Source organism: Megalobrama amblycephala, linkage group LG2, assembly GCF_018812025.1.
Source record: "Megalobrama amblycephala isolate DHTTF-2021 linkage group LG2, ASM1881202v1, whole genome shotgun sequence".
Taxonomy (NCBI): domain Eukaryota; kingdom Metazoa; phylum Chordata; class Actinopteri; order Cypriniformes; family Xenocyprididae; genus Megalobrama; species Megalobrama amblycephala.
Window position 1 is genome coordinate 6334078 of NC_063045.1, and position 26612 is coordinate 6360689.

General features: G+C 34.8%; 2 protein-coding genes across 3 annotated transcripts in view; both read right to left on the reverse strand.

Annotated features, from left to right (window-relative positions):
* Window positions 1-26612, reverse strand: part of LOC125263285 — a 1003076-nt gene that overhangs the window by 644762 nt on the left and 331702 nt on the right. The window lies entirely within an intron of this gene.
* Window positions 12-1950, reverse strand: LOC125263283. The gene is made up of 7 exons (XM_048182286.1): window positions 1723-1950; window positions 1412-1541; window positions 1228-1290; window positions 1093-1146; window positions 596-979; window positions 357-458; window positions 12-274 (listed from the first exon to the last, which is right to left on the reverse strand). Exons 1-7 carry the CDS (start codon window positions 1870-1872, stop codon window positions 27-29), a joined length of 1131 nt encoding a protein of 376 aa, XP_048038243.1. The 5' UTR covers window positions 1873-1950; the 3' UTR covers window positions 12-26.

The window sequence follows — 26612 nt, forward strand, 5'->3', positions numbered from 1 at the left end:
ATGAAAAAAGGAAATGATTCAGTAGTTCATTTAATTAATACTCGGCCAAAGAACTCCGTCCGCTGTTCCAATAAACTGACGAAGGACTGTCTAGAAAGTCCAGGAGCAGTCAATTTCATGTGGTCGTATGACACAAACACATCAATTTTATAAAGTGTTTCACAGCTTGCTGTGGCAGGCCAGTAACCAGACTTGATCAGGTGTGGGATGCTGGTCGTTCTGCTCATATGGCATGTTGAGCATGTGAAGGTTGGCAAGCTGACGTTGTAGCGACCTATTGAAATAATGTATAGTATAAAAACAAAGTAATCAAAAATTTTTTTATTTATTTATTTTTTTAAATACACTGGACTCACCATCAATTCCAATGAGAATAGCCTTTTTACCTCCTGACACCACAATGGTATCAGTGGCGCAGCTGCAAATTTGATCAGGTGTCTCTAGAGGCAAAAGACAATCTGGGAAAAAAAGTAAGGCTAGAAAATTCAACCTTTACCAAAAAACTATAGCTGCGTTATTATTATGATTACATGGAAATTCACATGATAGATTAACATGAAGGTATTATAAATTCTAAAACAACTGAATTACATGCCTTTTTCCTCAAAATGGAATTGGTCGTCAATATCCACCTTCACCAAAGTAGACGGGGATATGGCCCGAAAGAATCCCTCTACATCTGTCTCTCGGTTGTGCAGTTTCCTTTCATGGGCCAATATATCGCAGTCTGCACAGTACAGCTGTTTAGGAACACAGTCTTTACAGCGGATAACAGATCGCTTCAGTTGGCAGTGCTGGCACGGTCTGATCTCTGTGTACTCAGCTGTTAATAAAGATTCCACCATCTCGGGCCTCAAAGCTGCCCACTTCTTTTTAGCCTGGGCCATGCGAACTGACCATGTGTTTGAGGAGGTCGGATTTGAGCACTGAATGTCTCCAGTATCAGCCAACAGATCCTCTACCTCTTGATGAAGAGTTTCTGGATTAGAAAAAAAACTAAAGTAATTATAGTGTTCATGGCAGTTGGTTAGACGGATCATTACAAAGCAGTGATTATACTGAGAACTCTTTAAACAATACAAACATACACACCTATATCTTCAACTGCTGGCCAAACAGTGTGAGAAGGCTGTGATGGAACTTCACCTAAGAACAATGAAACAACAAAAAGTCACTAATAACTCTGCATGACTAGTTATTTTGAAAAGTGTTGATGTCATTACTCACCATGATCAATGTCTACTTGCCCAGACTCCAAAGATGACATAGCTGGACTGTTAATCGTTGTAGCTAAAAACAAATTAAGAGTAATTGAAGCATACAGAACAGCCAGATTATGATGCTACTCATTATGAGAGGAGAAACATGTATAAGCTGCAAGAATACATTGTGTAAAATATAACAAACATACATTTGGAAATGTTTGCCTTGGTGAGTTTTGGCCTTCTCCGTTTTGGCACAAGATGCCCAAACTCATCCCTCTCTACAAAAGAGACTGGTCTGACACGAGTGCTACAGGCTTGTTTGGTCTTCTTTTTCAGCTAGAAAAAAAAGGACATATTTTTTCTTTTGTAAATTCATGTTGAAACAAAATGCAAAGATGACCGTAAGCTAGGTCTTTTAAATATATTAACAGATAAAAATACAGCAAATTAATTCGAATTAAAAAGTAGTTAAATGAAAACAAAACAAAAAATTGAAATGAAATGTATTCATCATTACTGGTGGAGGGTTGAAGGTTTGTAGAATTTCTTCAGCCTCCTTGGTAGCTGCTTCAAGTGCAGCACTGGCAGCTTTGAGTTCAAGTTCCCTTGTAATAATTGCAGCTTCCTGACATAATTGGTCAAAACCTGAGTTTTGACAAGATGCCATATTGAAGATGAGAAAGAGAAATAATCAAAGAAAAGTCAAAAGACAGAGAGACAAAGGAAGAGAAGAGGGATGGATGGAGGGAGGGAGGAAGAGAAGAAGGATGGAGGGAGGAAGAGAAGAAGGATGGAGGGAGGAAGAGAAGAAGGATGGAGGGAGGAAGAGAAGAGGGATGGAGGGGGAAAGAGTTGCTGTGTATGTATGTGTGAGTGAGTGAGTCAGAGTCAGAGAGAGAGAGAGAGAGAGAGAGCTTTTGAAAGAGATGGCTCTTAAAAGAGCCGTTGGGTTGATATGTCGAAGGAAGTCTATATGAAGGAGTAGTGTAGGATCTGAAGTAACTGCAAGGTAGAAAAAGAAATGCTGAATTACAATTTGTGCATAGTAAATAAAAGGAATTAACAGCATAAATAACAAGGACTATATATAAATAAATGCTTGTGCTTTAGCTACAGATTAACACAGTAGAATAACAGTAACTATAGTAAAAGCATAGTAAGCATTGCCGTATTGAGCTATAATTCCACCAATATGAACATAATAAACTGATCGAAGCTAGCTAACGCTAACGAGTTTAATCACCCTAGCTAGCCATATATGTTCAACTTTTTGGAACAAAACATGGTAAGAGATGGCAGATTAAATCCAGCGAGCATTATGGAGCCGATTTGATTCATAAATAACATATAATGGACTTATATAGAACATTATAAAAGGACATTAGGACAGCATATGACAGACTACTTACCGAGATGTGGCACGTGTAACTGCTGTTTAATATCGCGATGCTTTCCAATCGAGAGTTATTCAACGCGAACAAGAAATCGTACTATACAGTACGATTTAACCACGTAATTAAATCGTGCGAATTAGTACGAATTCGCCTTGACGAGGTTGTTTTAAATGCAAGGAACAAATCGTACGAATTCGTACGACCCAGCTCGTACGAATTCGTACGATTTAGCCACTTGGTTAATTCGTACGAAATAGTACGAATTCGCCGTGAGATAGGGTTGATAGTTCTGTCTCCATGCAGTTTAATTATGGTTATAACTTATGTTGTCATCTTGCTTTTATCCACTATTAGTACAAGGCTGTTGTAGTGGACCCTGTCCGAATGATGGACAAAACTTTACTGATGAGTTTTATGATGTTTATTGTACTTCCACAGAGGAGGAATCGTCTGTTTTCACTCCAGAAAATCACAGTAAGAGCTTAATAAAACACATTGCAAGAAGTGTGCATTAAAATATTATCCAGGAAGCTGAATCATGAAGGGGCTGAGGGTGGAAACTATGGTAATGCAGGACTGTCAGTCAGCGGCCGAGGGCGGGCCTTTATTGCCAGCAAGTTAATTTACACTTTCAGTGCCCAGAAAATTACTAAAACATATTTAAAACAGTTCATGTGACTACAGTGGTTCAACCTTAATATTAAACATTTACACGTACTTATTTTCATTTTTGGGTGAACTAACCCTGTAACTGTTCTTACATGTGAGTTGCACACTTTCAAAATGTAGACTATTGTACTTTATTCTACCCTTAATGTGAGTATCACAAAGGTACATATAAGTGCTTAAAGTTTACATTGTACCTACATGGTACACATTAGTACCTTTTGAAAAGTACACAATATAACTGTCTGCCACCTCACAGTACCAGTTTTCCGAGGTTCAAACTGAAAGTGGCTGCGGTCAGTTTTCTACAGAGATGTGGTTTGATCTTTTGGGTCTGCAAACATCTTGTAGGTGAGAGTGGGCATTCAGTGTGCGTGTTCAGTTTGTAGATGCACAGTTTCTTCCTGTCCTGCTACTATGAACACATTTTTAAAGGTATAGTTCACACATAAATTCTGTCATCATTTACTCATCCTCTGTTGTTACAAACTTGTGTGAGTTTGTTTGTTCTGTTGAACACAGAAGAAGATATTTTGAAGAATTACCAGACAGTTGATGGTAGCCACTGACTTCCAGGGAAAAAAATGCTATGGAAATCAGTGGCTACGTTGGTTACCAACATTCTTCAAAATATCATCTTCTTTGTTCAACAGAACAAACTCGTACAGGTCTGTAACAACATGAGGTTAAATGATGACAAAATTTGCATTTTTGAGTGAACTATCCCTTTAAGACCTTCTGGATAAGCAGAAAAACCTTTTCACAGTTCTTTCCTGTTGTAGCCTATGTACTTTTTTTGTTGTTGTTGTTGCAAAATTGGCTTATAATTATTTTTTAATTTGTTCAAGTTTTTTCAGTGTTCAGAGTCAGAAAGAATGGGAGAAATGAAGCTTTTCAAAGCTTCGAATCAGTTGAACCAATTGCTCCGTGAAACGATTCACTGTTTTGAAGCGCTCGAATCGCCACACGCTGGTGACCCCTGCTGGTCAGAACAGTGTAAATGCAACAAACTCAGGCTAAACATGCATAAAACTCCTTTTACTTTATAATATGTGTTGTTTTACTAGACTAAATTGTAGTGCTTGTTTGTTTATGAAGAGCTTGGATAATCAGAACAATAAGAGACTGCAACTTCTTTTTTATTATATAAATGTTTCATTAAATGTTAAATTATAGGTTCACAGAGATCATCGCCTCCTAGCGGCGAACCCGGACAAGTGAAATTTCTAAACAGTTATGACGTAACGAAGCCACGATTACTGAAATCACGTGACTTTGGCAGTTTGATATGTGCTCTAAAAGTAGCGTTGTTATTAGAGAGATGTGCTTTCAGCTGTGGACACTAGAGAGCGATAATGTGATGAATTTGACAACATACTCAGAGGAACGTGTCTGTGAGAAACTGTAAACCATGCATTGAGGTAACGCAATGACATCATGTATCTTTGGGAGAGAAATGCACGAGAGGATATTTACATAACAGAAGCATATTAGCTGTAAGTAACATATAAAGCTGGATGTGGGATATTGAAGTAAACAACAGAAAATAGTTTCGTAACTGTTCGTCAACAACAACCGTGTTTCAGGAAACCTTTTGTGCTGAAATGAAAACTCTAGCTTAAGTTCTGCAGGGAAGACTCAAATGTTACGTCACTTATTATTTTAGATCTAACCAATCATTATGTAACACTTGGAGTATAAAAGATTGGTACACATCCGAGTTTGCAGATGTTGACAACTCCACCTCCATCCTCCCCACCACCACCCCAGGATGGTCCCTGTCCATACCTCACAGGAGGTCGGCTACGCCTCTGCCTTTATCTCCAGGCAGGAACTACAGAGCCTACAACCCTCAGGATGTGTGCTACGGACGGGGCCTACGCCAAAGAACTTTATCTCATAATATTTTGCTGGGTTTTATGCAATTAATTTACAAATTATGCACTTCCAATGTATATTTTGTTTTTCAAAATATATTATTTTCTGTTCCACTTAATAAAGAGTCACAGAGTGTTGGAACAACATAATTTTCATTTCTGTTTGAACTGTTTTCATTTGAAGATTTTCAAACTGTGATGGCTGTGTTGGCCATCTGGTGGTCAAACGATGAATAGCATTACCAAACTACTGTGTCCCACTCATGAATTAAACTGTTTTCAGTCCTGTGCTCCAGACATGATCGATTCCTCATCCAATGTTCCCGTCGGTTGTTGAGGAGAGGTGTGCTGTTATTACGGTGAATCAGGTGAAAAGTCTTGCATAGACTGAGAATAGAGATGTTGGCTCTTTTGGCTAGCAAACAACCGCACACTAGCATAGTTAGGCCTACTAAAGGTACTGGAATCTAATACACTTTTAACTGACTTTGACAGAACACTAACTACGTATAAAATTAATTAAAATTAAAGGTGCCCTCGAATGAAAAATTGAATTTATCTTGGCATAGTTGAATAACAAGAGTTCAGTACATGGAAAAGACATACATTGAGTTTCAAACCCCATTGCTTCCTCTTTCTTATGTAATATCATTTGTTTAAAAGACTTCCGGAAAACACGCGGATCTCAACATAACACAGACTGTTACGTAACAGTCGGGGTGTACACCCCAATATTTGCATATATGCCAGCCCATGTTCAAGCATTAGACAAGGAAAATCGCCTCCTAGCGGCGAACCCGGACAAGTGAAATTTCTAAACAGTTATGACGTAACGAAGCCACGATTACTGAAATCACGTGACTTTGGCAGTTTGATATGTGCTCTAAAAGTAGCGTTGTTATTAGAGAGATGTGCTTTCAGCTGTGGACACTAGAGAGCGATAATGTGATGAATTTGACAACATACTCAGAGGAACGTGTCTGTGAGAAACTGTAAACCATGCATTGAGGTAACGCAATGACATCATGTATCTTTGGGAGAGAAATGCACGAGAGGATATTTACATAACAGAAGCATATTAGCTGTAAGTAACATATAAAGCTGGATGTGGGATATTGAAGTAAACAACAGAAAATAGTTTCGTAACTGTTCGTCAACAACAACCGTGTTTCAGGAAACCTTTTGTGCTGAAATGAAAACTCTAGCTTAAGTTCTGCAGGGAAGACTCAAATGTTACGTCACTTATTATTTTAGATCTAACCAATCATTATGTAACACTTGGAGTATAAAAGATTGGTACACATCCGAGTTTGCAGATGTTGACAACCTCCACCTCCATCCTCCCCACCACCACCCCAGGATGGTCCCTGTCCATACCTCACAGGAGGTCGGCTACGCCTCTGCCTTTATCTCCAGGCAGGAACTACAGAGCCTACAACCCTCAGGATGTGTGCTACGGACGGGGCCTACGCCAAAGAACTTTATCTCATAATATTTTGCTGGGTTTTATGCAATTAATTTACAAATTATGCACTTCCAATGTATATTTTGTTTTTCAAAATATATTATTTTCTGTTCCACTTAATAAAGAGTCACAGAGTGTTGGAACAACATAATTTTCATTTCTGTTTGAACTGTTTTCATTTGAAGATTTTCAAACTGTGATGGCTGTGTTGGCCATCTGGTGGTCAAACGATGAATAGCATGTACCAAACTACTGTGTCCCACTCATGAATTAAACTGTTTTCAGTCCTGTGCTCCAGACATGATCGATTCCTCATCCAATGTTCCCGTCGGTTGTTGAGGAGAGGTGTGCTGTTATTACGGTGAATCAGGTGAAAAGTCTTGCATAGACTGAGAATAGAGATGTTGGCTCTTTTGGCTAGCAAACAACCGCACACTAGCATAGTTAGGCCTACTAAAGGTACTGGAATCTAATACACTTTTAACTGACTTTGACAGAACACTAACTACGTATAAAATTAATTAAAATTAAAGGTGCCCTCGAATGAAAAATTGAATTTATCTTGGCATAGTTGAATAACAAGAGTTCAGTACATGGAAAAGACATACATTGAGTTTCAAACCCCATTGCTTCCTCTTTCTTATGTAAATATCATTTGTTTAAAAGACTTCCGGAAAACACGCGGATCTCAACATAACACAGACTGTTACGTAACAGTCGGGGTGTACACCCCAATATTTGCATATATGCCAGCCCATGTTCAAGCATTAGACAAGGAAAGGCAGTATTAACGTCTGGATCTGTGCACAGACAAGGTAAGCAAGCAAGAACAACAGCGAAAAATGGCAGATGGAGCAATAATAACTGACATGATCCATGATAGCATGATATTTTTAGTGATATTTGTAAACTGTTTTTCTAAATGTTTCGTTAGCATGTTGCTAATGTACTGTTAAATGAGGTTAAAGTTACCATCGTTTATTACTGTATTCACAGAGACAAGAGAGCTGTCGCTATTTTCATTTTTAAACACTTGCAGTCTGTATAATTCATAAACACAACTTCATTCTTTATAAATCTCTCCAACAGTGTGTAATGTTAGCTTTAGCCACAGAGCATAGCTCCAAACTCATAGAGAATCAAATGTGAACATAAAAATAAATACTTTACTCACATGATTCGATGTATGCACACAGCATGCATGACGAACATCTTGTAAAGATACATTTGAGGGTTATATTAGCTGTGTGAACTTTGTAAATGCGCTGTAATGTAGTCGAGAGCTTGTGAGGCAGGGAGCACGCGATTTAAAGGGGCGGCGATTGAAAAAATCAGTGTATAGTTAATGATGACCCAAAATAGGCAGTTAAAAAATTAATTTTAAAAAATCTATGGGGTATTTTGAGCTTAAACTTCACAGACACATTCAGGAGACACCTTAGACTTATATTACATCTTGTGAAAAAGCATTCTTGGGCACCTTTAATATATTTATATTAATTAAATATTCAAAATAATTTATCAAAAAGTATTTTTCCTACTGAAGTTAAACAAAAAACACGTGGCTTATTATTTGTTAGATAAGACACGTTCTGATGGATTTATTGTTTGTTTTTTCAGCAGGGATAAGAAATGAAGTTAGCAGCGTTTCTCCTTTAATTTCTTTCTCCCCAAAATTAAATACAACCACTGAACATCTGCATAATGCCATAAATATTACAACAGTGAATCATACATTGAATTTATTATTAAAATGACTCTCAGACATTGATAGATAAAGGCAGGACGTGATCTTTATTAAAAAACTGTGTGATATCAAGAATAATTCCTAATAATTGTGTAACTTGTGCTCTTGCTGGAAATAACTATTGAAATTAGCTCTGCATATCAAAGCATGTTCAGTATCATCTTCTCATGCTGACAGACACATACTCAACGTGACTGTACTCTTCATCTCTCTGTGAAAACACAAGATCACAAGATAATAAAGTATATCAGTGGTTTTGGAAAATAATTTATATCAAATATTGAAATGTAATAATATTAACATGACCTGCACAGACCTAACTATGATAAATTATAGTCATAAGACAAGATGAATAGGAAAATATCTGTCACTCTTTTAATGATTATTATACAGACAAAAACACTCAACATAAATTAATAATAAATGATCTTACCGGTTTATGTGTGTTTCTTTCGTAGAACATTAGATGATGAAACAGAGCAGAAGTTTTCTCATCTTCACAAATCTGAACTGTTTGAACAACAAATAGATGAAAACCACAAAAGATCAAGAAAAGAACATGTTATTAGTGCTGTCAAAGTTGAAGTGTTACTGCACACAATTAATGAAATATATTTAATGCTGCAGTTTTAAAAATTACAAGATAATTTATTATGACTATTACTTTTTCACACAATCTCAAAGTAAAATAATACATACAGAATCTGTGTGTGTGTGTGTGTGTGTGTGTGTGTGTCTGCTCATGGAAGATCAATGCAAAAACCAGTAACACATATTAACACACATTATATACAAAAAATATTTAGGACCTAAATAGACTTATTTACATGAATTACAGTACATTAATACATGGACTATCAGCAGAGTAGATTTTTTCAAACATACATTTACTGTAATAAAATTAATTATTATTTGTTATAGCACTTGTTAAATGCAGTAACACTTGCCTTCTTGATCAGTTTTTCTACATTTTCTGCAGATGCAGAAGATCCCGAATAGAGTTATAATTATCACAGATCCAGCAGAGATCAACACTATCAGAGAGACTGGAGGAACTGAAGGAGAGGAAAAGAGAGACAGTCATTAATAGTCAGTCTGATACAACAGAAGACAGTGTATATAAATAAACACATATATCAGTTCTGTTGTACCTGTACATGTGTGACAGAGTTGAGTGATGTCCAGATGTTGAGTCTGGTTGCTGATGGGATTGTTCAGCACACAGCTGTAGGTTTTTATCCTGATATTCCACCTCCAGAGGTAGAGAGAGACTTTATCAGACACACTGATGCTGATACTGTTTCCTTTGTACCAGGAGAGAGTCCAGACTCACATTCACAGCTGAACACACCAATGAACAATTTGAGAGAGACTCCTGAAGAGTCTCTGCTGATGACAGGAACAGGCAGACGAGCTGGAAAACATCAGTGAAAATAAAGATAAATATGGATAAATCTAATCTACAGTATTTACAGTGTACATGTTGACTGTCAGTGAGTGTTTATGTCACCCCAAACTACAAAATAATTAAAAGTTTAATATGTAATGAATTAAAGGAATAATCTGGTTTCAGTACAGGTTCAATCTGGAACATCGCTGACATAATGTAATTACCACAAAAATAATTTCCAATTGAAAAAAAAAAAAAAAAACAAAATGTAAAGTTACAATGAGGCACTTGCAATGAAAGTGAATAGTACAGCCACAAGACATAAACAAAATGAGTGTTAAGATGATATTAATTTTTTCCCATTCCGAGTCAAATTAATGTTTTTTTTTTGTTTTTTTTTGCTGGATTTGTCCCAAAATCTATTTTATGAATGCTTTTGCTTATCGCTATGAATCCCAGTAAATGCCACCATAAATGTCATGCCCTGAAAAAAAAAAGGTTTCTTTCAAAATCTTTTTTTTTTCCCAAACTCCTCCTACATTGTTTTTGTGTCGGTAGATTGATACCGATGCAAATTTAAAGGAAGCCAAAATGTCTCAAAATTGTGAATCTCTGATGCTCTGTCATATTGACACCAAACTGCATATGATGACACTGTGACCACGCCACATCAAACAGACTATTGGTTAAACGGGGAAACCAATAAACATATTATTAGTGAATTGTATTTATGATTTGTCAGCATTTTGTCTAAAAAACTTAAAATGTATTTAATTATCATTGCTGAGAGTCTGATGCTCCTAAGATGCTGGGAATGCACCTTCATTGTGCTTGGCCTCTTAATTTCTGCTTAGCTAATTTTTCTTGGTATATTTACAAAAACCTAAAAAAAAAATGATTAACAGTTCACAGCTCAAGTAATACAGAAGTTTTAACAAAAGTGTCATTATTGTAAGCTTTCATTTCCGCTTCTTTTTCAAAAAATGCCAATGAAAATAAGTTTCGCTTTCTAGTAAAATAAAACAAGAATATGTGAAAATTTGAACAAATGATCTCTACTCACCATAGACAGAAACACTAAATGTTTTTGATGATTCTTTCGCTCCACTTATCTCTAGATGATAAACTCCAGCATGTTCAGTTGTGATGTTTGTGATGGTCAGAGATCCAGTTTGATCGTCCAGCTTCAGTCTGTCTCTGAATCTCCCATCAGTAACATCAGATGTGTTGAAGGTTTGGTTCTTTTTATTCATTTTAGCTATCAGAGAGTTTTCAGCTCCATATTTCCACAGTATGTCTTCATCTTCATGTATTTCAGTAAGATCAGTGTATAAAGTGACAGAATCTCCCTCCATCACTGACACTGAATCAAACACACCTGGAGAACAGACAGATTTTACTGATTAAAGCATCTGATGGTTTATAAAGTATGAAATCTGCTGTAGATTTTCTCATATAACTGTGAAGTCGAGAACATCCAGCAGCAGAAACACAAAGAAAGGTGAGAAATACGAAAAGACAAACATTTATTTGGGCAACTTCAGTTATAATCATGCAGGAATTATAATTCTGACATGAGAACTTAAATTTACAGTTATTTTTGTCCACAATGGATTTGCAATTGTAATTTTGACTGTCTAGAAAAGTTAGCTCTTGAATGTTGAAATGTTAAAAATGTCTGTACCCTTACTGTAAACTGCTGTTAATGTTACAGAGAGAAAAAAGCAGAAACATTACATCAGAACTTACATTTATTTATTTATTGTAAAGTAAAACCAGAGAACAAAGTTTAAAGTTTATTGCAACAATTATTATAAACCTTTATTTAATCTAAATCAAAGCTTAATCATTATTGGTGCAACACAACTTTAATCATTTGTTTTAAAGTCATCTGCTGTAGAGGACAATCAGTGTTTAAAGTTATATTATTTATTGACAACAAATACATAATAATTACAGATTCAAAGAACAGATTTAACTGCTGGATATTTTCAATACATTTTATATAAATTAAACATTTTGACTAAAGACTGAATCTCTCAAATTCTCCCAGGGTTCCATACTTTAACAGGGTTTAACACTCATTAATCCTGTAAATTCCTGTTTGTCATCTCACAGTTCACATGGATCTGTATTATGTGGGACAAGTATTGTGGCGATGTCACTTTGTAAAAAAGACTAAGAATCTGCGCACAAACATATTCAAATGCTCAAACCTATAGATTAAAAAAAATAATAATTAAAAGTCTTCTGCTTTCAGTTAAAAAAGTGTAATTTAATTGGCCCCCAAGTTAATAATTAATGATTTTTACAACGGAATTGATTCAATCAAAAACCTACTTTAGCGCGATAATAATTTTTTAATAATTTTTTCCTAAAAACTGCTGTAAAGCCAAAACAATCTCTGTCCATTAATTTTCCTATTATCACTGTGAAGCTGCTTTGAAACAATCTGTATCGTGAAAACCGCTATATAAATGAAGATGACTTGACTAAAACCTTAAATCATTTTAAAATGAAAATAATTATAATAAAATAAAACAAGAAAATGATCTCTACTCACCATAGACAGAAATATTGAATGTTTTTGATGTCAGTTTCAGTCCACTTATCTTTACTTCATAGACTCCAGCATGTTCAGTTCTGGTGTTTGTGATGGTCAGAGATCCAGTTTGATCGTCCAGCTTCAGTCTGTCTCTGAATCTCCCATCAGGAACATCATCATGTATGTGAAAAAGTTTTGCTTCTGTTTCTTCATTTTAGCTATGATAGAGTTTTCATCTCCAAAATTCCACAGTATGTCGTCTTCCCATATTTCAGTAAGATCAGTGTATAAAGTGACTGAATCTCCCTCCATTACTGACACTGACACTGAATCACCAAACACACCTGGAGAACAAATACATTTTACACTGATTAAGGCTTCTGATGGTTTACAAAGCTTGAAATCAGTTAACTAAGCCTGAACTGAAAAACATTCACAACAGCAGCAAAGTCACACAAGCAAATGAAAGGTTCGATTTATGAAAGGAAAGATGTGTGTGAACTAATAATATGACTATTATAGTTTTAAAGTCATCTGCCACGTGAGAAAAATGAAAAATGAAAGCTAGAAAAAGTTACACCATGAAAAGTTAAATTCTTCCAAATATTTTCAACATCTTGACATTTTTGTGTATGGGACATTTGGATCAGTGCAGAGTTCTTGAAGTGCCTTAATAGAGGATTCTCTCTCTGTCTCCACTGGTTGAAGAACTATAGCAATTTAAATTATTTTCCACAACTTTTCACATCTGTGAAAAATGTTACTAATGTTAATCCAAAAATATATATTTATAACTTACCAGTCAGACTCCACCAGCACAAACAGAACAAAGCAATCATGTGAAACATTTTCTTCAAATGTTCAGTGAACGTCTGACCACTGAAAACACTCAATCTGTTCATCTACTTTGTGAATCCTCCCCCAACAGTTTGACCCTTCTAGTTCACACGCTCTCTAAATGTGTGGTATGATTATATAACATATGAATGCTCTTGTAGCTCTTATTAAGACTTTAATTGTTCTTAACAGTGAAAACATTTTTATTTTATCATTTAAAACCACCATTTTTAGTAGTTGCTTTATTGCCTTTAAAAACGTAACAGTGGAATTGTGTTAATATTCTTAATTCTCCTTATAAGTAGAGCTTGTTGGTTTTCAAACTGTTATATAGTCCACTTTAATAATTCAATTAATCAATTATTGTATTTGAAAAAAAAAAAAAAAAAAAAGCAGAACAAAAAAAGGACCAACATCCATCTCGTTGGGGCCACTCCAGCAGCTTATCTTGAGTCAAACTGAAACCTGATGTTATCTGATTTCTATAGAAAGGTGGTTTGGATCAGATATATAGACAAACAGCTTGCATGAGATAGTGGCCATTTAGTGCATGTGTGTTTAGTTTGTAGACCAAGAGTTTCTTCCTGTCCTGATTTTTATCAACCTCACAGTTAATGTTCTCACAAAACATTTAATGAAATACAATTACTCAAATTTCGATTTTAAAAACATAAATAAGTTACTTGTATTTCATAACTCCCTAACCCTGATTATATGTGTGTAGGACCTGTTTTATTCCAAAAGACTGATCTCACATTATTTATGTAATGTTATTTTAAACTTTTTTATGCCATATGTCTTAATTTTCTGATATCTATTTCAGATGACAATTAAAGATAATTAAAATATTTTTAGTTTTACACACACACACACACACACACACACACACACACACACACACAATTGAACTAAAAACTCCACATTATTCCTAAATCAAAGAATAATGAAAATAATGTATTCAAAACGCTTAACCCAAATGTAATGTAGGCTAATATACTAAAATGCTATGAAATCATATTTATACGATGTTTCACAAACAGACAGCGAGGTTTGCATGCAGACTAAACGTGATGACTACGTCATCACACGCTAGGGATGCTCCAGATTATCACTTTCATTTTAGTTCAACCACTACGTCGCCTTTAAAAGGAAAAAAAAAAAGAGGAACACTTTTATGGATTAGAATCTGCATTCATTTGTCTGAACAGACAGTGGCGAAAATGAAGCTTCTCTTTTGGCTCTTGGTGTTCTTGTTTTTTTCCGATCGTGGTAAGTGACAATCTTTAGAATCAGTTTTTAGTTTGTTAAGTTTGTTACATTCTCTCTTCCTGGCATCGATAAAAACGATTATGGTTAATACAAATCTAAAGGTCTTATAGCATTTCACTGTACCACCCTTGGTACAAATACCATTCAAAAAGAGACCTTAGGAATTGCTAATGGTTACAATTTGGTTGTATGAATGTACAAATATTTGTATAAAGAAAGGGGACAATAGGCTATATGACTCAGATTGTGGTTTGCAGCTAACAGAATTTTGAACGTTCTCCAAATATTCAGTGTTGGTATGGGAACATAATGGGAACATAAAAAATGTCCAGTTTTCTTGATGTTAGAAGAACGTATTTATAAGGTATAATGTTCCTCAAACATTCTTTCAACTTAATTTTGATTAAAAAATTCAACATTCTGAACGTTGATTTGTAACATTCCAAGAACATAAATTGCCCAGTTTCCTTAATGTTAGTAGAATGTTATTTAAAGGTTAGTTTGATGTTCCTGAAACATTCTTTCAATCATTCAATGCAGAAAACATTTTTGTATTGACAAATCAGATCAACATGTCTGTTTTAATTACAGACAAATGACTGCATTAAAGTGGTTTAAATGGCTACAATTTTTGTAGTACAGCTTATTTTTGGAATTTAAACATTATTTGAGAAGTAATAACCTCAACCGGTGTGATAAAAATTATTTGTAACACTGAAGTGATTTATGTAAGTTGTCCAAAGCTATTGATTAGTTAAATACAACACACACAGACATCGACACTCATCATACAAAACAATGGTGACAATCAAATAATGATAATAATAATAATAATAATAATAATAATAATTCAGCTGCTTCATTTATTCATGCCGCAATGCATGCTGGGAGCCATGAATGTGCTTTGTATACTGGCATGAAGCTGGAATAAATTATACAAAACATGTTTTAATCAGAAAGTTAACAATGACTTAGTTATATATACACACGGAAATCAACATTCAGCATCTGAAACACAACAACGGTGTTACAACCGATCTTTATCACCTCAGCTGAGTTGTGGAGTTGTTTAATCAGATCTTCAGAGATTTAATGTCTTTTATCTTCAGTTCATCTAAGGCTGTGGATGAAGAAAGCTATAGTTTGTGTTCTTATTTCTCTTTCTTTCAGTGTTTGTTCACAGCAGGTGTTTGAATGATTGAAAGAATGTTTCAGGAACATCAAACTAACCTTTAAATAACATTCTACTAACATTAAGGAAACTGGACATTTTCATGTTCTTGGAATGTTACAAATCAACATTCCTAGAATGTTGAATTGTTAATCAAAATTAAGTTGGAAAAACGTTTGAGGAACCTGTAAAACATGTTCCTCTAACGGCAAGATTTTTTTTTACGTTCCCAGAACCAACACTGAATATTTGGAGAATGTTCTCATAAAAAAAAAATCTGTTAGCTGGGGTGTTGCTGAAGATCAATATGTTCATCTGATGAGTTAATTTATAAATCAGTGTTTTTTGCTATTTGTTACATTATGAATACGGACATATTTGTCTACTCACAATCTTTATGATTTGTAGAAAATAACAATTTGAAAACACTATCATATATTTTTGTTTGGCTAATGTTTTTTTTTTTTTTTCTTTATCAGGTGTATCAGGTCTTTATTCAGTCAGAGTGCCAGTGTCAGTGAATGAAGGGAGATTCAGTCACTCTAAACACTGGTGTTCAGACAAACCTACAAGAAGATATTAAATGGTATTTTAATGGTATTTTAATGGCATTCTCATCGCTCAGATCAGTGGAGATCTCAGTTATAGTTGTACAGATGTTCAGTGTAATGAAGGAACTGAGAGATTCAGAGACAGACTGAAGCTGGATCATCAGACTGGATCTCTGACCATCATGAACCAGAAACACAGACTCTGGAGAATATAAACTACTGCTCATCAGCCGCACCACCAGTGAAACGATCTTCAATGTTACTGTCAGTGGTGAGTCATTATTGAATGTTTACATCACATTGTTAAAGGATTGGTCCACTTTTAAATACACTTTTCCTGATAAATTCACTCATCCCCATATCATCCAAGATGTTCATGTCTTTCTTTCGTCAGTCGAAAAGAAATGAAGGTTTTTGAGGAAAATATTCCAGGATTTTTCTCCATATAGTGGATTTCAATGGCTACCAACAGGTTGAAGGTCCAAATTGCAGTTTCAGTGCAGCTTCAAGGGCTTTAAACGATACCAGATGAGTAATAAGGGTCTTATCTAGCGAAACGATCGCTCATTTTCGAAAAAAATACAACCGTTTATGCTTTATAAACAGAATATCGCCTTGAAGGTACTTTCCGTTTCCACATTCTTCATGACGCTTACGCTGAATATTCTACGCCTTCCCTATTCAATCATTTTATCATATAGAAATTAGTATAAATGCTCTTTCTGCTCACCATATACAGAAACATTGACAGTTTTTGTTGTTAAATGTGCTCCACTTATCTCTAGATGATAAACTCCAGCATGTTCAGTTGTGATGTTTGTGATGGTCAGAGATCCAGTTTGATTGTCCAGCTTCAGTCTGTCTCTGAATCTCCCATCAGGAACATCATCATATATGGAGGAGATTTGCTTCTTTTTCTTCATTTTAGCGATGAGAGAGTTTTCAGCTCTAAATCTCCACAGTATGTCTTCATCTTCATGTATTTCAGTAAGATCAGTGTATAAAGTGACAGAATCTCCCTCCATCACTGACACTGAATCACCAAACACACCTGGAGAACAAATTTTGCCTCTGATGTTTTAGAAAGCCTGAAATCAGCTGTAGATTTTCTTATATATAATTGTGAAGTCGAGAACAGCCGCAGAAACACAAAACACAAATAAAGGTGAGAAATACGAAAAGACAAACATTTTTTTGGGCAACTTCATTTATAATCAGGAATTATAATTCTAACACCAGAACTTAAATTTACGGTTATTTTTGTCCACAATGGATTTACAATTGTAATTTTGAAAAGTTAGCTCTTGAATGTTGAAATGTTGAAAATGTCTGTATAAACTGTTACTATAAACTGCTGTTAATGTTACAGAGAGAAAAAACAGAAACATTACAGCAGAACTTACATTTATTTATTTATTTATTTTAAAGTAAAACCAGAGAACAAAGTTTAAAGTTTATTGTAACACAATTATTAGATAATCTTTTATTTAATCTAAATCAAAGCTTAATCATTATTGGTGCAACACAACTTCATTAAGCTAATCATTTGTTTTAAAGTCATCTGCTATAGAGGACAATCAGTGTTTAAAGTTACATCATTTATTGACAACAAATACATAATAATTACAGATTCAAAGTACAGATTAAACTGCTGGATATTTTCAATACATTTTATTTAAATGAAACATTTTGACTAAAGACTGAATCTGTTTCAGATTCTCTCAGGGTTCCTGCGCATTTCAGCTAATACATTTCCATAACTTTTGTAGATGTCTATGATCACTGCAGAAGTATATAGAATTTATTTTTTTAAAGAATATAAAATGCCTGATATTTGAAACCAACTTGAGCCTCAATGCAGAGGAAAAACAGAGATTTACAGTCACTGTAGAGATTTCCATTATTGTCATGACCTTTCTGGAAATTTCAATTTAAAATTCTGAACAGAAACTGAATTTAAAGTAGGTGGATTTCACAATATTCATTATTCATTTAATATATAACAGATAAAAAATGATCCAATTTGAATATACTCTCAGAAAAAAAGGTATAAAATGGGGCTTAACCCTTTCAAAAAGTGTACTTATTTGTGTGTGTGTGTGTGTGTGTGTGTGTGTATATATATATATATATATATATATATATATATATATATATATATATATATATATATATATATATATATATATAGCCTATATATATATACACACATGCACATTATACATTACACACATTACACACACACATATATATATAAGGAATACACACACACATGGGCGCCGTATAGGGGGGGGAGTTAGGAGCCCCAACAAATAGGTAAAAACTAATTTAAAATTTTTATTATATTATACACTATATAAACCATCATCATTGAGTATATTTCAAATAATAATAAAATGAATGATGTCTTTGATTTGACTTATTTTGGCAATAAAAGTTAAATATCACCATTGACCAAAAAATAAAACATCCATACTGACCGACCACCCCCCTGTATCTGCATGAAATGGTTTGGTCCTGCCTTAGCGCACTCATCAGTGACGGTGTTTAGTTAGTTGCAGACAGTCAATCAATGCACGGCACGCTAGAAATACAGAGACCAGGGCTGGACTGGTAATCTGGCATACCTGGCATTTTCCCGGTGGGCCGACAAAAGGTTATTTTTTTATTTTATTTAATTTATTTTTTTTTGCCAAGGACTGGCCCATTGGTTTGTCTTCTGAACTGACAGGCCAAAGTGAGAGAGACCTCCCCCTCCCGCGCTGTTTTATGTTTTTAATTGGAGCGCATGAGAAACTGCAAAAGGCAAATATACCCGCTCACCACTGCCGCCCTATGAAGTAATAAACAGCGCAAATCGCTTGATGCCTTGATCCTTTCAGATTTGTCTCAGAATTGTGTTTAATCAGCTCTGCAGCATTTTGGTTTTTTTTTTAGAGGATTAGGCATATCTGAATTTAAAAGAGCACCCTAGCCACATACATTGCAGTAAATTGATTAAAATGGTCTCATTTTACAGAAAACCCTCTATATTTTAACACAGTGGTGGAATATTGTATATATTATATTGTATTTATTCATAATTTTATGATAAACAGATAAAAAATCAAATTTTTATATAATTTTTTATTATTATTTTTATTAAAAATATGTAATTTAGGATAGGTTTAGTCTACGAACCTGCAGAAAGTTTCTTTTTATTCCACTAGGTGGCAGTAAACAGGGGAAAAAAGAATCTTCTTGATATCTCTTTCTAAACAAAAGTTATTGAGATTTTACTGAAAGGAGGTATTAGTGTCACCAAGCATACCTTTACCGTCTCCATTTTTGATTTCTGAAAGAATTGGACATACCTGAATCAAAAAGAGCACCTTACCCATAAAAATTGAAGTAAAAGGATAAAAATAGTTTCATTTTACAGAACACCCTCTAAATTTTAACACAGTAGTGGAATATTGCATATATTTTATTGTATCTATTCACAATTTTATGATAAATACAAATAAAAAAGTCTGATTTTTATTTATTTTTCAATAAAGTTTTTATTTGAGAGTCTGTAATTCAGGATCTATAAACCTATAAACCTGCAGAAAGTTTCTTTTGATTCCACTAGGTGGCAGAAAATAGGGGGAAAAAAATAATCTTCTTGATATTTCCTTCTGAACAAAAGTTATTGAGATTAAACTGAAAGGAGGTGGTGGTGCCTCCATGTGAACTAATACGGTCTCGTTTCTGAAAGAATTGGGCATACCTGAATTAAAAAGAGTGCCCTGCTCATATACGTTGGACTAAGAGGATAAAAATGGTCTCATTTTAAAGAAAACTCTCATAGTTTTAACACAGTGGTGAATATTGCATTTATTTTATTGTATTTATTCACAATTTTATGATACGCAAATGAAAAAAAAATCATTTATATTTATTTTTCAAATCAAAATTTGATTTAAGAGTCTGTAATTTATGATCTGTTTGGTCTATGTCCCTTCAGAATATTTATTTTTATTCCACTGGGTAGCAGTAAACAGGGGAAAAAAAAGAATCTGCTCAATATCTCCTTCTGAACAAAAATTATTGAGATTTAACTGAAAGATGGCACTGGCACCTCCATGTGTACTTGTACTGAAAAAAATGGGCATACCTGAATTAAAAAGAGTGCCCTACTCATATATGTTAGAGTAAATGGATAAAAATGGTCTCATTTGACAGAAAACCACCTACATTTTAGCACATCAGTGGAATACTTTGTGTTTTTTATTGTATTTGTTCACAATTTTATGATAGAGATGGAGGTGGGAGGTGTGCTGGTGGCCAAACCACTTCCTTGTAGGTGCCTGGCTGACTTGTTAGCTACTATCCATCCTTCATCAATCAGTCTAGTCTGAAAAACAAAACAAATTTGTAAATTCACATTGAAATCCTGAAACTCATGCTAAAATAATGATACATACGCACAAATGCATGCTAAAATAATTAAACATATGCACAAAGGTAATTCATATATACACATAACATATACACAAATGCAATTCACATATGCACATAACATACACGAAGGCAATTAGCATAACCACAAAACAGATACACAAATACATGTGCATGCAAAAAAATAAAAAATAAATGAGCACAACCAATGCACAAATGCAAGCAATTATTAAAATATGCACGAAACATAAACAGTTATGTAAACTGCAATTCGCGTGCACATTAAACGTGTAAAGCGCACAAGGCAATGCACTTCTAAATGCAACCGATGCACAAATGTGCGAAACAATACAAATATGCATGCAAAAATACAAACATACATGCAACAATACAAATATACATGCAACACACGATATGAAATGCACAAAGACAACGCTTATGTGTAACGTTACTTACTGAAGATGAGGATCCTGTCCCACGCAGCTTTTCTGACCGCGTCAAAGCTAGTGTTGCTGAAAGATTCAGTCACTCAGACGATCAAGCTCCTCCAAAACCGAATTCACACCAAAAAACACCTTTTGTGAAGCCATTGTGCAAAGACAAAGTGCTCTAACCGGTTTTTAACGCAATAATACAGGGGAAAACACTGTCAGTACTCTCCAACTAGCTTTCTAGCTGAACTGGACGTCCTCAGGAAGACACGCTCAGTGGTCCCGCCTCCTCAACGTTACAGGCGCATATCTCAGCCTATGAATGCGCTAGAAAAGTGATCGACATGTCTATGGAGAGCTACGAGAGCTAGCTTTAAGGTGGTAGGACGCAATACGCGATGACGTCATCAACAATCGCCGCTAACAAAGATCATTGATACTAAGGGTAATAAACGTTTTTGGCTGCATCACATGTTTAGATCTGCACATATGAGACATATTGCAGTGTCGTTTGGCCATACATGCTCACAGACAAGTGAAAATAGTCTCATTTGGAAGAAAACAACCTAAAGAACGAGCTGATACAGCGTTTGAGGCTAGTAGCTACATGAGGAAGTAGTGATCGGAGCAGGAATATGATTTATGTATTGGCTTGTTCAGAGGAGTCATATTTATCTTCATGATTCTTTTGATAATTTTGTTACTAAAACGTATCGGATCGGTGAAATAAAGCTTTCATTTGATATACGACTTGTCTATGTTTGGTGAGTTTGTGTGATATAAATATTAATTTGAATATTATGAATATGATTTTTTCAAGGGGGGGTCGTTGCGGGGGGGTTAAATTTAGACCTTATTATGTTCTTTTGTGTAATACAAATGCAAAAGTGACAGGATTGGCAAGAAAGCTGAGTGAGGTTCTAGGCTTTTAAAAGATACCCTATATGTCTAGTTTTGTGCTCCACAATTTATAGATTTTTGTAAATAATTATGATGATGCAATATTGGACCCACATGTGGGTCCGAGGTAGGCCGCAGAGTTGAACTGGTTAAAACAGTCGTGTGATATGGGAACATTACAGGTTCGGTGGTGAATCTAGCTGAAAACAGCTGCGACCATGTAAAGACATGACGAGGTAAACTGGAAAACGCCAATACACACAACTACAAGCTTGTCAATCCAACACCACCACCTTGTGGCGAACTGAAAAGAAAACAGGAAAAAAAATGCATACAAATTACTTTTCCAAAATGGGCGGAAATGATCAATCAGGAAGTAAAGAGGAAATGGTATAAAAGGAAGGGGAAACGGAAGGAAGACAGGTAAACAAATTAGAGTTTATTACAGAAAATATTATAAGTAGAATTCCACCATGGATATTTCCAGAGCCCATGGTTAACTTAGAATTAATTAAAAAGAAAAAGGAATGGTTAGAGAATGGAAAGGAAAATATTTGCAATTTAATACAAGACTACATGAGTAAAAAATATTATGGATATTTAGGAATTTTTACAGATGGCTCTAAAGATCCAGGTAATGGGCATGTAGGAGTGGGCATTGATATTCCAGAACTCAAAGTAAAGATCAATAAAAGAATATCCAATCATGTCTCTGTGTATACAGCTGAACTAGTGGCAGTTTCTCTGGGTTTACAATGGGTGGAGGAAGTCAAACCTGACAGAGTGATAATATATTCTGACTCAGCAGCAATATTACAGACTCTTATTACTAGTAAAACAACTAGAGAAGATATTTTAATAGAAATTTATACAGCATTGTTAAATTTAGAAAGATTGCAAATAGATGTTCAGTTTTGTTGGATACCTGCACATATAGGAATTTTAGGTAATGAGGAAGCTGATAAATTAGCAAAAAAAGCTCTAAATCTTACTGACAAAATTGAGATTTCTCTTGGAAAAAATGAAGGTAAAGCTATAATAAAAAGTATTATTGACAGAAAATGGCAAAAAACATGGGATTTAGACAATAAAGGAAGAGAATATTACAGAGTTCAAAAATCAATTAAAGTTAGAACATTTAATAGTAGAAATAGAAGAGAGGAAATCATTTATACAAGACTACGGTTGGGTCACACAAGACTTAATAATACATTATTTCTTATGAGTAAAATAAACTCAGATAAATGTGAGGTATGTAACTGTAAAGAAAATGTTGAACATGTTTTAATAAATTGTAGGAAATTTCAGGAAGAAAGGAGTAAATTTAAAGAATGTATTATTAAAATAGGGAGGGAATGGGATATAAGTAGTATTTTAACTATAGGAAATTCTCAAAGTGAAGTTGTGGAGGCATTAATGAAATTTATGCAAGAAACAGGTATAGGTAAAAGAATTTAAAAAGATCATTGAAGCCATGAATTTACACACTCCAATATAGTAGGTGGCGGTATGCACCTTAGCAACCATAGCAACACACACACACGCACACGCACGCACTTAGCGATGGTCTGTAACCCGCCATAAAACTGAAAGAAGAAGAAGAAGGACGACAGATAAAAAAGAAAAAAAAAAAGAGAGAAAGAAACGTGTTGGTTACTGAAGTGGGACGCATGCTACCTGAACCGAAGGCCTGCCATTGTTGTTGCTGGATTTTCTGGATTTACTGACCGGGTGCAATCCTAAAGTGACGTCAGGAACTGAGCTCTGCACTGTTTGCCTTCCTGGTGCAACATACCTCCAGCTACCTCCCAGTTTGACTCGCCTACTACAGGTATTCGCATTGGTTGACTCCGACATCTTCTAACCTCACGGGAAATCGCCTAACCTGTTCCTTGGCAACCGGCGCGATCGCAGAGTGACGGCGGAATTGATCTCCGGAATGGTTCATCTGCCGGGTGCAACGTAACCCAAGTTTGTCTCGCCTGCCCAGGTATTCGCATTGAAATCCCCAAACTATTTCCAGGGCTCTCCATCCAGTAGTGTGGCCGTTACGCAGCCAGCAACCATAGCAACACACACACACGCACACGCACGCAAACACGCTCGCTTCCTCACTACAAATACACTGAGTGAGATGATCGCTGGTCTATTTTTGTTTTTTTTGTTTTATATTGTGGTTGTTTGAAATGTAGTAATATTCTATGAAAACTGGTTAAAAGGAAAGAGTCGATTGTGAATTATGAAATGTGAATCAAAATGTATTTTGGTATTTTGTTTGTCACTGGAAAAATATATACAAATTCTGTTGAAAAATGAATTGTGTAACTGACTTGTGGTTTTCATTTTTTCTTTAAATAACATTATCTTGAACTGAAAACCTTCATTCTGTGACTGTCATTTAAGCCATTTTGGAATGGCGTTTTTTTTTTTTTTTTTGTATCGGTGGTTTATGAGCTGTACCGGGAAATTAAAATTATTATTATTATTTTTTCTTGACAAGTTGAGACTTGTCTGGCGCCCGAACAATTGAAACTTTAATGCTTTAAGTTAAATCGGGGCGGCCACCGTTACAACCTTTATCGTAATTTACCTTGCAGCTACTAACAGTGAAGAAATATGGTGTTTTGGCAGAAATGTATTTATTAAAAATGCTGCTATTATTAGGCCTACTTATGTTTAATAGGGCCTATTGCAAAATATAAATCACTTTCTTTCATAAAGACTGTTTTCGTATTTTCTATGCTTACAATATTTTATTACACAATCTATAGTTTATTTATTTTAGAAACCATATACCCAAGGTAATAAGAAGCATGGTTTTACCTGTGCTCTGTCTATCATGATCTTACAGTTAAACCATAGTAAAGGGCAATTAAAGGATAATATAACAAAACAGCTCTAAAGCCTGTATCCCATGGGATAAGAAAAAAGCTTTATTTTTTATTTCTTTAAATATGTTTTATGACATTTTTAATAGTTCTTATGAATTTTAATTGAAGTGAAATGTTATTTCAATGAGAGCATCATGAAAGATAGATATCAGTGTCTTACATAAATTAGGTGTTAACTCTTTAAAAATGTTATTGTTTTAAAGGAGTAGTTCAACCCAAAATGTCTTAATTTACTCACCCTATAATGTCATTACAAACATGAATTACTTTCTTTCTGTATAACATAAAAAATAAAATAATTGGAGTCAAGGGTAGCTTAACCAAAATGGTTTGGTTGACGACATTCTTCAGAATAAATTAGTAAATTCAATAATATCCATCATTATTTGTCACAGACTTGTTTTATTTATTCATTTATTTACTCCAATTTAAGGCCCTAACCCCAGCAAAAACATTCACAGGGGAACTCGTGGGCTGCACGGGCTGGGTTTGTCCAGGGCCGAATTTTAGCCTCAGTCCAGCCCTGGTACTAGTATTGAACTACAAGAAGCTTTGATTAGAGTTATGTAAAGCTTTTGATGGGACAGTTAGGTCCTAGAGATGTGGTGACAACAGCTGCGCAGAGGGGGCCCAATTAGATTTTTTTTGTCATGGGGCCCAAAATTCCTGGCGGCACCCCTGTACACACACATTACACACACACACACACACATATATATATATATATATATATATGGAATATATTAGTACCTAAATTCATATAGTATGTTTTGAAAGTGTGCCACACCAGAAACAGCTTTTGTACCTTCTTTTTCTGAATAAATAATAATAAACATAAAAAAAAATGCATTTATAACTTACCAATTAGACTCCAACAGCAAAAACAGAGCAACATTTTCTTCATCATTTCAGTGTCTGATCTAATAAACCTATCCTCTGAATCTGTGTGAATTCTCTCTTCTGTCAAACTGAAACCTGCTGTGGTTGTTTTTTCTTTCTTTTTTTTTTTTCTTTTTCTTTTTTTTTTGTGGAAAAACATCTTGTGTGTGAGATAACGGGCTCTGAGATCATGTGTGATTATAGGTGAAGAGTTTCTTCCTGTTCTGCTTCATGAACAGGTTTACAGGTTTCTACAGAAACATGAGAAACTGTTTCACACAGAGGGAGAAAAACAACAGAAACACATGATCATATTTAACACTGCCATTTTTTTATGTATTTGTTTGTTTATTTGTACTGGGATGATTTATTACAGGTGAAATCATGATGTGTGTTAATATGATGTTCATTAAGTTGTTGATGATCATTCATGAGTCTCTTGTATGTTTGTTTGAGGAGTGAAAGTGTGAATCGATGATGTTCTTCTGCTGTTTGTTACATTGACAGACTGAAGATCATCAGACTGATCTCTGAACATCACAAACACCAGAAACACAGACTCTAAAGATCAACAGCTTCAGTGTTTCTGTCATTAGTGAGTGTAATTTAGTCATTCACTGCATTTAAATACAGTTTAGTGTTTTGAAATCAATCAGATTAATGCTGCCTTTGACAAAACTGGCTTTGAATCTATTGCAGAAATTGGCTTATTTTCTTCTTGAAATCATATTTTGAATAATCATTTTTAAAGTGTAGACCCTGAAACCATGTGAGTATAGTGTTGTCAGCACATCCTGATGTGTTTTAGGCTGATTACAGTCACACTGACAGTATAAAGTATTTTTGGAAGCTTTATAGTTTGTGTTTCTGGTGTATAATCAAACTTCATTTATCTTAATTTAGTGCTGTATATTGTGCAGTGGATGATGTTAAAACCATATACAAAACACATAGGCCTACATGAGGAAAAAA

Excerpts from the sequence above, each read along its gene's own strand:
- LOC125263283 (XM_048182286.1), bottom strand. The coding sequence starts at position 1,872 with ATGGCATCTTGTCAAAACTCAGGTTTTGACCAATTATGTCAGGAAGCT. Across the intron at positions 1,147-1,227 it reads GCAAGTAGACATTGATCATG|GTGAAGTTCCATCACAGCCT; the intron begins GTGAGTAATGAC and ends CATTGTTCTTAG. Across the intron at positions 459-595 it reads ATTCCATTTTGAGGAAAAAG|ATTGTCTTTTGCCTCTAGAG; the intron begins GCATGTAATTCA and ends TTTTTTTCCCAG.